At 47.9% G+C, this 14407-nt stretch overlaps 1 protein-coding gene across 4 annotated transcripts in view; it reads left to right on the forward strand.

Moving 5' to 3' along the window:
* Positions 1 to 14037, forward strand: part of Ubac2 (UBA domain containing 2) — a 184705-nt gene extending 170668 nt beyond the window's left edge. For all 4 annotated transcript variants that reach the window (XM_006978772.4, XM_076545598.1, XM_042285341.1 and 1 more), the window contains 2 exons: positions 1354 to 1476; positions 12865 to 14037. In XM_006978772.4, the coding sequence (XP_006978834.1) occupies positions 1354 to 1476; positions 12865 to 12972 (231 nt within the window). In that variant the 3' untranslated portion in view covers positions 12973 to 14037. The remainder of the gene's footprint in view (positions 1 to 1353; positions 1477 to 12864) is intronic.
* Positions 14038 to 14407: the final 370 nt, after the last annotated feature.

Below are 14407 nucleotides of genomic sequence, written 5' to 3' on the forward strand. Positions count from 1 at the left end.
TTTCATTTGCATTTCCCCAATGGCAGGTTTGTTGACGTGAGGCTTCCTCTACTGTGAATGTCTATTGATATATACTACTTGTCCCTTGTCATTTGGGTTTTTCTCACTAGTGTTTTTTTTTATATATGTGAATGTTCTGTTACATGTTGTGAACATTTTCTTTTAATATGTAGTTTGTCTTTCAACTTTGTTTTGTTTTAGTCAACAACAACTGAACTTGTAATGTAAGGTCTTACTGGTAATATAATGATTTTTTTAGCCATCTTTTTCATATATTTATTTGAGAAATCTTCCCTGTCACAATGACATGAACATACCCTTCTAAAAGCCCTTAAAGGTCTCTGGTTCCCATGTTTCAGTCACTAATCTGGGGAACATAGTTCACATATTGTCTGAGACAGAAGTCTAGCTTTAACTTTTCATGTCTTTGGCCATCATCCAAGACCTGTTTATTAAACAGTCTAGCTTCCTCTGTGCCTAGTTTGCCTCTGATTTCTTGACCTTTTGTTTGGTTGACTGGCTCACTGGCTGCCTACATCCCAGCTTGATTCTGCTCTGGTTGTCTGTGTCTACTTGTTTCTGGTACCTTAGGATTTCCATTTCTTCCTTAAGTATTTTCCTTAGGTGTTGTAGGTCTCTATAAGGAGGAAGGTTTTCAGACTTTCACAGTATATACATTTTCAGAAACTCTAAGATGTCTAGAAGTACACATTTTTAAATTAGTAAATTCAGATCTGCACACAGCTAAAAATGGGCATTTTTAGAAAGCACTGTGCCATGCATTTTTCTTCAGATTTGAAGCCAGAAGTGGATTTGTCATCTGTCTTTGGTATCTACAGAGCTTACACTCAGTAAGTTATTGATCCTAACTTGTGAGTCTTTCACCCTTGGCTCTCTCTAGCTTGTTGTTGGATGTAGCTTTATTACAACCTTTGGTCTCCCTCCTCCAGAGATGCTCAGGAGTAAAGACATAGAAGATAGCAGTGGCATCTGAAATGGCTGTGGGAGGAACCTTGCTTTTCTTCTTGCTTCCTTTTCAATGTCTGTGTCTCCATTATATCCTGCAAATCCTTGAGCTCCTAAAATGTGGCCATAGCCACTGTTGGAACAGGGTCAGCAAGGCTGAGGTTAGATGTAGTATGCCCAGTCGCACAGGAGACTCTTCTCTTCTGAGCCCAGAGCAGGGGCTGATGTACCCTCTTGGTTGAGGGGTTGGAAATTTGGGGGTTGCATCACAGGACTACAGAGCACTGCAGCATTCCCAGCTGGAGCTGTGACTGCCTGTGGGGAGGCTCCGTGAGATGTGGAACATTCTGTTCCTTTCCTGATAACGCTTTGTTGCTCTCTTTTTAGGGAGGAATGATCAATTGGAATCGGCTTTTCCCTCCTTTACGTCAGCGGCGAAATATCAACTATCAAGATGGTCCTCGGTCTGAACAGCGAGCATCTCCTCCCCTGGAAGTTTCTGAGGAGCAGGTAACCAATGACACCTGTACTCAGTCTAATCCACACTGTAGGCTTGAGGCAGTTTGGGCCAACAAGAAATCAAAGCTTGGTTTGGGGCTGTAGAGAAAGTTGGTAAGGTGCATGTCTCGGAAGCATGAGGCCCAGAGTATAAAAATGCCAACACTGGCAATCTCGGTCCTGGGGAAGCCAAGATAGGAAGACCAAGGGCTTGTTTAGGCAATCCAGACTAGCCTAATTGGCAAGACTCGGGTCTCAGAAGAAGGAGCTCTTGTCTCAAAAAACAAGGTGGATAGCAACTGAGGAAGAACACTCAAGGTTGACCTCTGCATGGGCATACAGGCGTGCTCAAACACACACACACACACACACACACACACACACACACACACACACACACACACCACATCCTTAGCTGGGTGTGGTAGTACACATCTGTAATCCTGGTATATAGGAGGCTAAGGCAAAAGGATCTTGAGTTCCAGAACAGCTTGGGTCAAATAACAAGACCTCATCACCAAAACAGAATAAAAAAGAAATGGATGAAGTTGGCTCCTTACAGGGGGTTGGGAGAGGAATAGAAGGTTGCTCGGAGAGAAAAGCACCTTTGTGTGGTTTTGACTTTTGTGATTTTTTTTTTTTTTTTTTTTTTGGTTTTTCGAGACAGGGTTTCTCTGTGTAGCTTTGTGCCTTTCCCACTCTGTAGACCAGGCTGGCCTCGAACTCACAGAGATCCGCCTGGCTTTACCTCCCGAGTGCTGGGATTAAAGGCTGGGATTACCGCCCATCGACTTTTATGATTCTTAAAAAATCAACAACACAATTTTGCAACCACCATAGTAAACATCAATTCAAGGGAAAGGCATCAATATATAAAGAATTAGGCCTTTTCCCCATCGATAAGATACTTATTAATTACATGAGGAAAATAATAACTATACAGTAAAGAAATTGGGCACCACCCAGTTATCAAAATTAACATTATCAATAATGGAACCAAGAAGCGTATTTATACTCTGAGAGGGACTCAAAATACAGAATTTTGTGCAACCTGAGAGACCTGTAAAGTACCTACCCTGTATTCTTCAAAAACAAGAATGTTGCCAGTGCTCCAGTTAGAGGAGATGAGGAGGTTGTTCCACCTCGGCGAGGTCTGTGGCCTGGGCCGGCATTGCGGAAAAGAGGCCCTGCAGGGAAAGGCTGCTTGTGATCCTCAGCTGATGGACTGGACTCTCGGCTGCATGAGAAGGTCACTGAAGCTGCACTAACAGCGGCTGGGGTGATGAAGCAACTTGATAAAACAGCAGCTGCCCAAGGAGCTCTGGTTCCTTAGGGATCTTCTGAAGCTTCACGACTGAAATTATTTCAAATGAGAAAAATGTTTCAAATTTTGTTAAAGTCCAAAACATTGCAGTGATAACACTTGAAATTTCCCTCTGCCTGGGAAAGGCAGGTTTCCACAGCTGGCTACACCAGCCAGGCCGTTTGTCCTCAGCTTCTGCTACAAAAAAAACGGTCCATCCATACTCTAACTCAGAAGAGCCATGAGTATGGGGGTGATACCCACACCCCCGCCTGAGGCCTGCCTGGGTCAGTGCTTTTGCCGGAGACCTGTCAGTGTGCCTGATAACTTCAGCTGCTGCTGCTTGGTCAGTTGGCCCTTTACCTGGCATCTTCTTGCCTCAGGCTTGTATTTCACCAACTCTTTAGGTTTGGGCAGCAGAGGACCAGATGTGCAGCCAGAGTTCTTTTTTATTTGCTTATTTTATTTTTAGAGACAAGGCCTCACTTTGAAAGCCCAGGCTGGCCTAATTCATGATCCTGTTGCCTCTGCCTTCCAGCTCCAGGATTAGAGGCGTGCAATGCATCTGGCCATTAGAATTCATCTGCCCTACCTTCTTTAAAAATTCTCTCCAGGTAGTGGTGGCGCACACCTTTAATCCCGGCACTCTGAAGCAGAGGCAGGCAGAACACTGAGTTCAAGGCCAGCCTGGTCTACAGAGCGAGTTCCAGGACAGCCAAAGCTACACAGAGAAACCCTGTCTCAAAGAAAAGAAAAAACTTCCCTAGGCTAATATCATCCCAGAGATGAGGAAGAAGTCTCAATAATTTGGCATTTGTCAGACCCTTGAAACGACAGAAAGTAAGGTAATCTCTATCTATCTGGTGAAAAAAAACACAAGGTTGTGTTTTGTGACTGATACATCTGTGAGTCACACTCTTCACAGACAGACTCTGGCCGTCTGAAGTATTGACAGGTGAGCTGTTTCTTGGTTTTGGCAGTTTGGGGAGAAGAAGAAAAAAGATGTCAAAAGGAGAAGGAGGAGATGTGAAAATGTGTCATTAGTCTACAGGGTTCCCCCTTGTGAGTCATTTTTCCTTGATCCTCCCAGAATGACAGTGCTGAGGATAACATGTTGTCGATATCACTGTAAAGGAGCTGTTAACTCTCCTCCTAGTCGTCGTGTGTAATACACACTCACGAGAGGCCTGCCTTCCTCTCTCCATCCACCTCTCACTCCTTTCCCTCCTGTCCATCCCCTTTCTTTCTCATTTGCTTCCTGAATCTTGTGTTTTGATGTTCCTGATGAGGTGTAGACCATCATCACAGCCCATAACTGTAATGCACTCTCTTGGCAGGCTATTAGAGAAGAATGAAAAGGTGTTCTCAGTTGGGCATGGTGGTGCACACCTTTAATCCCAGAGCTGGTAGATTCCCATGCATTTGAATCCAGCTGGATCTACACAGCAGGTCCCAAGCTAGCCAGGGCTGCCCAGTGAGACCCTGTCTTAGGAAAAAAAAAAATGCTTGATTTCTAGAGGCTCACAGTTAAGTTCAGAAAGTTGTAATTAATATATGACCTCAATTAGCTTGTTAATGCTGGCCACTCTCAGAAATGTTATTAGCATACTTAAATTTAAACTTTTTTTTTTTTTTGAGACAGGATGTGCCTGTCCTGGATCTCGCTCTGTAGACCTGACTGGCCTTGAACTCACAGAGATCCTCCTGGCTCTGCCTCCCGAGTACTGGGATTAAAGACGTGTGCCACCACCGCCCAACATAATTAAACTTTTTATCCTTAATTTTTCAATTAAATACATTTTTATTTTTTAAGTGTTAGGGTCCTATGATGTTTGCTTTTGCAGTACTGAGGATGAAACCCAGACCCTTGAGCATGTTAAGTAAGCAGTCTACTACTGGACTACATCCTCACCTGAGCATGTGACTTACTTTGTTTGTGTGGGTGTGTGCTCATGAGCGTTGGGTCTGCAGAAGCAGAGGTGGTCGTGAGCCACACAGTGTGCTTACAATGTGCCGGGAATCAGACTCCAGTCCTCTGTAAGTGCGGTGTACGTTCTTAGCCACTGGCCATTTTTCTAACCCTTGACTCATGTAACTTCAATACATCAAAGAAACGGTAACACACAAAGAAGTCCTGTCTCAAAAAAACAAAAACAGAAACAATAGAGTAGCTTTCTAAACCTCAAAAAATGTAAAAATTTTGTTTTTCTACTATACACATAGAGTTCAGGAATTTTAGTGAGAGTTCTGCAAGAAAACCTAGTCAGTGGGAACTGCATCCCATGGGCTTGGTGAACCACATATTCAAGGAAAGTGTATGTGTGTTAAGGCATCCCGTCACAAGTCAGCCTATAGCCACAGATGCAGGCCATCTCTGCTGCTTCTGTTACTTTCGCTGGTTTTTGAGAGCCCCAAGTTTTTCAGAATCCACCCTATTTTCAGTGATTAGAACCATAGTCCCTCTGCCAGTTCATCACCAATTAAGAGGATGGTATCCCAGCTCTTTTTTCTATACCCAAAAGAGAAATGGAGAAAGCTAGGGTGAAGGTAGAGCCATACATCACTGGGTAGCATCTAAAGGTGACCCCAAGAAACCAAGGGACAGGATGTCACACCTACCTTCTTTAGGCAGACAAGCGGTGAGGAACACAGAAAAGGTCAAGTCCTGGTCTGTTCCAGAACAGTCTAAGAAGTGCTGAGTTGTCAGTACATTATACAGGGTAGAGAAGCCTCAGTGTGACGAAGTGGCAGAGATGGAGTATACCATGATAAGGAACTCTGAAGGACAGCAGCAGCCCAGGGAGGAGACGAGGGTGCTTCCGCCTGATGGGAACTGCACCCCAAGTCAAGTCCACAGACACTGGCGAGCCTATTGCAGGCCCACTGTGGGGCGCGGGACAGTGGGAAGCAGCCCTATTGTAGCCAGACAGATGCTGAGGGAGGGGCTGACATCGGCCGCAAAGAGAGGCTCACCAGAGTTGCCTGGAGAGTGGTGGACGGGGAGGCTAGATTAAGGGAGAGTGGACTCTTACACGTATATGAGAATATGCCAAAGCAAGAGCTTGTCAGATAACCCTGTGCACCAAATGTGCCAAATGTCTGTCTCCAGAACCTCTTTCTCTTCCCTCTCCCTCCCACGGTTTCTTTTTAGTAGTTTTTAGTCTTTGGAAGTTTTATACATGTATAGAATGAACCTGGATCATACCTCCACCCAACTTCCTTCTCTTGACCTCTGCCACTCCCTCTGGACAAGCCCTCTCCCATTCTGTCCTTTAATGATGCACTGAGTTTGAGGAAGGCTATTGCATAAGCGTGGGCACTGGACGGCGGCTGCGCCACTGGAGAAAAAGTGCTTGCTTCCCAGCAGCCATGACTGCCAGCTGCTCCTCAGCTGGCCTCCCCACTGCCCTGGAACTCTGTGCACGTGGCCATTGCTGCTGTGACCTCATGAGTGTGTGACCCCCCATCCTCCTTGCTTGACCAGGTATTCTGATAATCACACTCACCCTGAAAATTAGCAAATCAGTGTATGGTAAAGGAGCCTGTCACCATTCCTGATGACTCACATGGCGGAAGGCGAAAACTCACTCCCACAAATAAATGAATGCAATAACCTTGAACCCTAAATAAGATTTTAGTTGACAAGTAATGAAATTTTGTCAAATTTACTTTTTTGTTTGCTTGTCTGTAAAACAAAGAAGGGAAGAAAATATCAAATTAGACTCGAACCCTCCCTACATTGAGAAGGTGACCTCTCAGGTAACACGAGTTAAACAAGCTGGGAGCAGCACCGACGGAAGGTGAATCCACTTCCTTCCCTGGTCATGTTTGACTTCGCTTTAGTCAGCCTGAAATGACCACCTGGCTGCACTGCCCAACCCTGATGACTCTGGAAAGACGTTGGCATGGCGCTTGCCCTTTCCTGAGGGCCTGCCACGTGCTAAGCCAAAGACAGTGCCCTGGTAGGGATGTAAATAATTGAGAACCCCGTCAGAGTAGGAAGAAGAGGAGCTGCATCCCCACAAGGGACGGCAGCACTGGGGGGAGGGCAGCAGGCCCCAACAGTAACAGATGCTGCTTATAATGGCCAGGCAGAGCGGCTCTGGCCCTGCCCATCACATCGGTGTTCACGTGAGCTAGCAGAGAGGGCGCCCAGCTGTGGACCGGGTGGGGCCACTATCCGGCGGGCATCTCGAGCTATAAGCATCAGAATTTGGGAAGTTGAAAACCCAAAACACCATTTGTTTTTGACACTCTCGGCTAAAGGGAAGTTAACGAAACCGCAGTCTTTGTTGAGCAAACCAAACAGTTCTCATTGAAGGGGTAGCTGTGAATCACTGGAAGGAGTGCCTGTCCCATTTGACTTGTAGCACAGAGGAGGCGACTTGGGATTGGAGAACTGAGGTACCATTTTGCTAGCTTCTGGGGTGAAAATCATCCTGAGATAGGGAGATGTGAACAAGTCATCAAAGTTATTTGAAAAAAAAAAAGTGGTTTTAAAAAAGGAAAAACTAGGAAAGAACTGTCTCTGCGTGTAGGTTTGCTCTCACGATGTGGTCTGTTTTCTACAGAACATGTGGGAGGGAAAAGTATAGTCCACCTGTTGTCAGCTGAGTGCAGTGCCCTTTGGTGGCTGTAGTTCCAATCTGTGTTCCCTTCCTTGGGTCAGCCAGCCACAAGGTTCCTCATGTCACAGGAGGCTGAGTAGGCTGCTGACGCCTGTGGTGGGCTGAAAGGCAGCTGGCCAGAGTCATAGTCTGCTCTCAGTGGGAGGGGACTGGACACTAGCACAAATGCATGCTCAACCCAAGGAGGGAGAAGAAGGAGGCTCCCCTGGGTGTCCTGTAGATTCTGTTGTCTCAGGCTCTCACCTCCGTCACAGAAAATCAGCATTGGATATTCCACCTGGGGAACTTTAATGTCTGTGAATAGATAGTTGTGAAAGACTGAAAAGGAGCTGATGTGGTCCCTTGGACCTGTAACCCCACACTTGGGGGGCTGAGGCACAGGATTGCTGCAAGTTTGAGGCTACCTTGGACTACAAAGTTTAAGACCAGCCAAAGCTATGTCTCAAAACCTTGTCTCAAAAATAGATAATTATATAGGTAAGTAAGTAAGTAGGTAGGTAGGTACGTACATACGTGTACACACACACACACACACACACACACACACACACACACACACACACACACCTGTGGTTGCATTCTAAACAAAGCTGAGCAAAGGGGTGGGTTAGAATTTGGACTAGAACCTCACTGCACACTAAGCTGGTACTTCACAGTAGTTTTAGACAGTGCCTTCTGTGGTGCCAGGGCAGGAGGAAGGGACCCAGTGGGCTATGAGAGACAGCAAAGGCTGAAGGAAAGGCTTTTCAGAAAACTCCCATGGGGCATTTTATTAGTTCCCCATACAGATTGCTATCTTCCTGGTGTCTGGTAGTGACTGACTGGGATGCAGTGTGTGTGGCCTGCGGTGGCTCTGCCTCAGCTCTGCTTTACCCATCACAGGAAGTCCTTGAAAGAGCTTTGCGCGTCTTTATGCCTTCTTTGTTTTGTCCATCAGTTCCTTAAGGAGCTCACATCACTGAGCCTGACCACATCAGCCCTCATCTAACCCATGCTGGGCTACAGTGTCTGTCAAGCTTTCTTCTTGGTGGGGAGAGATTGACCTGGCCCCAGACATTGGTGAGGTCATCGTCTATCAGGGGAACAAGATAACAAGTGGGTTGCCAACCACCCGTCCTTACTGTAGCTCCATGGCGCAGGTCCTTAAAGGTCTCTCTGATAAGCCTATACCAGGCCATCAGCAGTGGAAACACTAGACACACGTGTCTTCTTAGCCCTGAGAAATACATAAATATGGAAGCCAGCTCTGCTCAAGGCTCTTGGTGGCTGACCACAGGTCTGAAGCACCAGGCTTGCTGCCCCTTTAGTCGAAGACTCTTCAGTGAAGGCTCTGAAACCCCTGGCTGAGCTGTCAAGCCAGCCCCGGTGGACGTGTGGCTGTTGGCGTCTGAGAAGGGCTGATGGTGAGAGATGGCACACAAAGAAAGCGTCATCCTCATGACAGACGATGCCTACAGCGCAGCATGGCATTCCAGAGCCCTCCTGAATTCCCACATGCGTCATCACTGCAGGGAAAACTCAAGTACCAGGTAGAAAGCTGCGGCCAGGCATCGCTGCTTGCCTCTGTCAGCTCCAGGTCATGACTTTCCAGCCCCTGAGACTGCTGCCTGTCGGACCTGCTTTTGTGTATATAGACCTGCTTCCGGCCACGTACCCAACACAAGTGACCTACAGCCGTGCCTGAAGAACTTAGGGTGACAGGCATAGGAGAGGGAACCTTTCCCGGGGCACTCGGTCATTGGGAACATGTTCATAGACAACACACAAAAGGAAAATGTTACCACCCCACTACTGACTGACTCAGAGTTCCTCAGCCAGAAATATTGCAAAGAACCACCCTAAGATGTCATTGGAAACCAAGGCTGAAAATAACTGATGGAGTGTTTGCATCAGGGAGGTTTTCTTTCCTGTGACTTGTGTCCCTCCGGCCCTTTGCCACTCAAGCTGATGGGAGCTGGAGAGGGTGGGCAGTAATGCTCACTGTAAAAGGCCCCAAGGGAAGGAGGGAATGAGCTCAGAAAACTGAATGGCAAATTTGGTATCTGACAGCATGAGCCAGGTTAGCACCCGGTGACGTGTAAATGTCAGAACAATCTCTGTGGTCTGAGGATACCAAAATAACCCTATTGACACAAAATGTCACTGAGAGGTACAGCATCTCATCACTGTGGAGATAGGGCATCAACCTGTGGAATGGATAACAGAATAAAATGACATGGGTTTGAAACTGGTAAAGCATGCTGATAAGCCACTGAACACAGAGAGAAGTTTCTCATAGGCTCAGGGCTCTATCTTTGATCTGACCTGCTTAAACATTATCATCAGTAATGATTCAAATGAAGTTCGGAGGTTTTGCTAAGCATACTTGGGAGATACAAGTTGAGAAGGGTGATTGACGACAGCATTAGAATTGATGCTGTCCTTTGGGTTGGCTGGAAAGCAGGGAGAGACACACAGTCATCTTACCTAGAAGGTCACTGTAGGATTTAAGAAACCCAGCCTGATCAGTCAAACAAACATGAGTTTGTTTGGTCAGTCCACACCCATGAGTTCCATACTGCTCTGGGTATCATGTTTCAGATGTCACAAAATGAGAAAATGAGGACTGGGGTCCAAAGCACTGGGAAGTGAGACCTATCTGGAGGAAGTAGGTCATTAGGGCAGGTCCTGGGATGCCCTGTCCCTGGCACCTAACGTCTCTTTCTCTGTTTCTTTTCTGCCATGATCTAAGCTGCTCCACAGGCTGTCTCTACCATGAGGGGAGAAATTAACCCTTTTTAAGTTGTTCTCTCACAACACGGGTCTGTAGGACCCCAGGGATTTGTAGTCTGGGGTCCTTCTAGCCAGAGACAGGAAAGGGCAGGTGCCTAAAAGTCACATGGGTGAGGAGGAGTCATCAGGCCAGCAGCAAAGGGAAGACCCCGGCAGAGATGACAGAGCAAGGGAGGCTGCAGAGCCAGCGGGACCTGGGTGAGCCCAGAGCTGGGTGCCAGCAGAGAGAAGTGAGGGAGCAAGAGAGCGAGGGAGAGCGAGGGAGAGTGAGGGAGAGTGAGGGAGCGAGGGAGAGTGAGGGAGCGAGGAGAGCTGCCACCAAGGATGAGACAGGTTCTGTCCACATGAGCAAGGACTTCCCATCGGGACCTCAGAACAGACCTCCTGTTCTGCTGCTCACCTGAGGAGAGAACCTGGAAGGGAAAGGAAACTTTAAAGAAATGGCCTTGTTCTCCCCACACCAGGCAGGGCTGAGCTGTATCCAGCCATCACTCCATCAGTGCATGTGGGCCAGCCCACCATAGCACAGGCTGATCCTTACAGAATCCATTTGTGTATCATTTGGACCACAGCCACAGTGAGAAATGCAGCCTAGGCATGCATCCTGGACATGGGACCTGGGAATGAAAGATGCAGGGCAAACACCTCCTACTATAATCTAGAATTCTACTCATCCCCACTAAGTGCTCATGACCATAACTGAGATAAATGATGCCTTCTGTTTGAAAAACACAAGCTAAAACTCCAGCTTCAGACCAGTGTGCCTGTGTGCCTGTTTTCTCTCGGCCCCTGCCCCAGAATTCCTTGGGAGAGCAGAGTTCTGGGTCACTTGAGGTCCCCTGTCCTATGCATTCTTCTTGGTAGTAATTCCCATTAAAGAGACATTGCCCACATCAGCCTCCCCTTCAGCCGCTCCCACGCTGGAGCTCAGTGGGAAATCGTGGTCTTTCCATGTACAGTACCCAGCACTTGCCTTCAACCAGAGAGAAAATGTGAAACAGTGACCGAGACCTCAGATTTGTCCCTGGATAGCAGCAAAGGCCTGGCATTTATCCGTCTCGTCATTTGCTGTTCGTTATTGCAAGTGTCGTATGTTTTGTTGTGTAGGTGGTCCGGGCGGTAAATATTTCTGTGGGGTTGTTGTTGTTGAGTTTTTGTTTGTTTGTTTGTTTGTGACAGAGGGAAGGAATCTTGTGTAGCCTGGGCTGGCCTTGTACTCACTGTGATAGGTCTAGACTTGACTTCCCACCTCTGGCTCATAAGTGCTGTAATTACACCCAGTCTGAACTCTGCCTCCTTGAGAAAGCAGGTTATGGATTAGTTGGGGGCTCCACCTGTCTGCATTGAAGACTTCTGTGAGCACTGTACAGGAAGCCTCCGTACTCACACAGCCAAGATTTGTGGTCTGTGTAAGCCTGGTGCTTCCGGCCCCCAGTGGCTTTAGGTTACCTCCATTTCTCAGTTACTGCCCCTGCCTCGGCTCTCCTTGCATATGGCTACTGCTGCCTACAGAAGCCGCAGGCGTCAAGCAGGACTCAGCACATGCTGCCTCTGCAGAAGAGACCAGAGTGCCTACAGGCAAGAAACCGGCCATGCCAGCAACCAAGTACATCGTGACGTCAGAGCTGTGGTGTCAGGAGTGTGACTCCAGTGACAGACTTGTTGGCATGTGTGTGCACACATGACTGTTTCAGATCCTCCCTCCTGGATCACACGACACAAGAGTGTGGCCAGTGGTCTCAGGTTGTTTACATTGGCCTTCTCACAGCCTGGCCCCAGTGCACCCCACCACATCAGAGCTCTGTTTCCTTGTCTATTTTGTGTAAGGCTACTTTTGATTATTGGCATGACTGGGTTAGGAGACGCTTAGGGCATTAATGGGGTGCCCCTCTGGGTGTGTCTGATGTGAACAGCACCCTCCTGTGGCTGGGTTCCCAGTCTGAACAAAGCGGGAAACAGAAGATGCCCTGAGCTCCAGCATTCCACTTTGGCTGGCTCCTAGTCCACTGAGATGTGCAGAGTCACAGTTCCATGACTGCGCCATGCCCTCCTCACCATGGCGGACTGTACCCTCTCTCCCATAAGTCACTTTCTGTCAGGTGTTTAGTCATGACACCAAGAAAAGTAACAAATACAGTAAGGATCACGAGATTTTCCTGTGATATAGAAACACTTGAATTACCTTCAGTCACTTTGTTGATTGTTTTTTTTTGAGAGAGAGAGGAAGGGAAGGAAGGAGAGAGAGAGCACACATGCACCAGAGGACAACCTTGGGTATCATCCTTGAAATATAGTCCACTACACCTGGCATTTTACGTGGGTGCTGGAGTATCCTTGAGCTTGCAAGGCAAATGATTCAGCAGATGAACCCTCCTCTCAGCTTCTTTGTTTTGTTTTGTTTTATTTTGTTTTTTGAGACAGGGTCTCATATAGCCCAGGCTAGACCCAAACTCACTCTGTAGCTCAGGATAGCTTTGAACTCCTGGTGCTCTTGCTTCCACCTTCCAACTGCTGGGATTATAGGCTAGATTACAGGTCTAGACTTAATAATCTTTTATTGTCAGATCTGACCTGGGAATAGAAACGAACTGACTGGTTATTTTAGAAACTGAGCTTTCCCACAAAGTCACGTAAAAATCATGTGGGCTAAGGAAGAACTTAGTGTTGTTGGCCCTCAGTTTTCTGCTCTCTTTGCAGGTTGCCCGGCTCATGGAGATGGGATTTTCCAGAGGGGATGCCTTGGAGGCCCTGAGGGCCTCAAACAATGACCTCAATGTGGCCACCAACTTCCTGCTGCAGCACTGACATTCAGCCCAGCTGTTGAGTGACAGTGGCATGTCCCTGCCACCACATCAGCCTGAGGACCCAGCAGACTCCAGCACGATGTCCTCAGGAGGAGAGGGTGGCCTCACCATACGCTGTCCTTAACTCCAAGATGGTTACCATTGTAGTATCAGATAAGTTTGCCATTAAATTAGCATGTATTTTCTATCTTTATTTTTTTACTGGGCCTTTCTCAGTTTGGAGAATCGTCATTCTTAACATGTTCAGATGCATGACAGTTGCAGGTTTCTGTGGCAGCTGACAGCACGCAGATGGGGACAACTGTCATGACGCTCGTGTGGAGCAGTCTGCTTGTCCTCCTCTCAGTAGAGGGGGCAGGTCATGTGACACCAGGAAGGATGTGTCACACTACTCTTTGTGAACTATTTTTTCTCTTAAATTTGTGTTCACATCCCAGTGGCTGTCCTGCCCACACGGCCCAGACACTGGACAGTGTCCTCCAGGCCTCCATGAGGGAGGAAGCAGGAGATGAGCCCCTTCCAGCCCAGGGAATCTGTCCCAACTCCTCCCTGCTTTCAGTAAAAATAACAATCCAGTGCCAACTTCAGGTTCTGGAATACTCCATAATACCTAACTGGGGTTTGTTTTGCCCAGAATGCCCTACAGGAGCCGCTCAGGCTAAGGGTGAAACGGAGTAAGCGGTGAAGTGAGCAGAGAAAAGCTGCTTTCTGGGAACTTGTGAGGCCTGTGCAGAGAGCACAGAGCTGGGCGGCGTGGCTCGGCCCCACTTGGGCTAACCTGCTGGCCCTTTGCACACAGCACCAGCTCTTCTGGCAGCAGATTCTCCCGGCCCCATCCTTGCCCCCTTGTAGAGGGTGAGGCAGTACCCACTGTGGGACACCGTCAGGGAGGTGGAGGCAGGGGCAGCCCACTGTGAGCACCAGCAGTTCTAGAAGTTGGTGATGGTCCTGAAGCAAACTGCACTGGGTGTGTTCTGTGGGTGTGTTCTGCAAAATGAGCAGCGATGTGTCAAATTGATGCAAATTTAGGTGTGTGATACTTACAATAAAGTTTTTATGTGTTTTACTTTCAGTCATTTTTATTAGACTTCTCTAAGTAAACTTTATTCTAGGCAGTTCCACCAAAAAGGACAATGGACGCAGACTACTCAGGCCTGTGGAAGGCTGGGGGTCCGTGCAGTGAGCGTCCCCTTCTGTCCCTGCAATGCAGTCCCCACGGGCAGCAGTGACCGCTGTCACTACACCAAGTCTCCGCCCTGCTGCTCAGGACAGGGTCAGGTGCTCTGCAAGTCAGCTGTGGCCACCGCCAGCTCAGCATGTGAGGACAGTGGCCACCTTCCTCCACTGGCCAGGGCCCTGGGACACTGCCCCCAGAAGGCAGGAATGTAAAGGGACACTCTGAGACCACCCTCTCTGAACTGCTGAGACAGGGAGCC

This window comes from Peromyscus maniculatus, chromosome 9 (assembly GCF_049852395.1).
Source record: "Peromyscus maniculatus bairdii isolate BWxNUB_F1_BW_parent chromosome 9, HU_Pman_BW_mat_3.1, whole genome shotgun sequence".
NCBI lineage: Eukaryota > Metazoa > Chordata > Mammalia > Rodentia > Cricetidae > Peromyscus > Peromyscus maniculatus.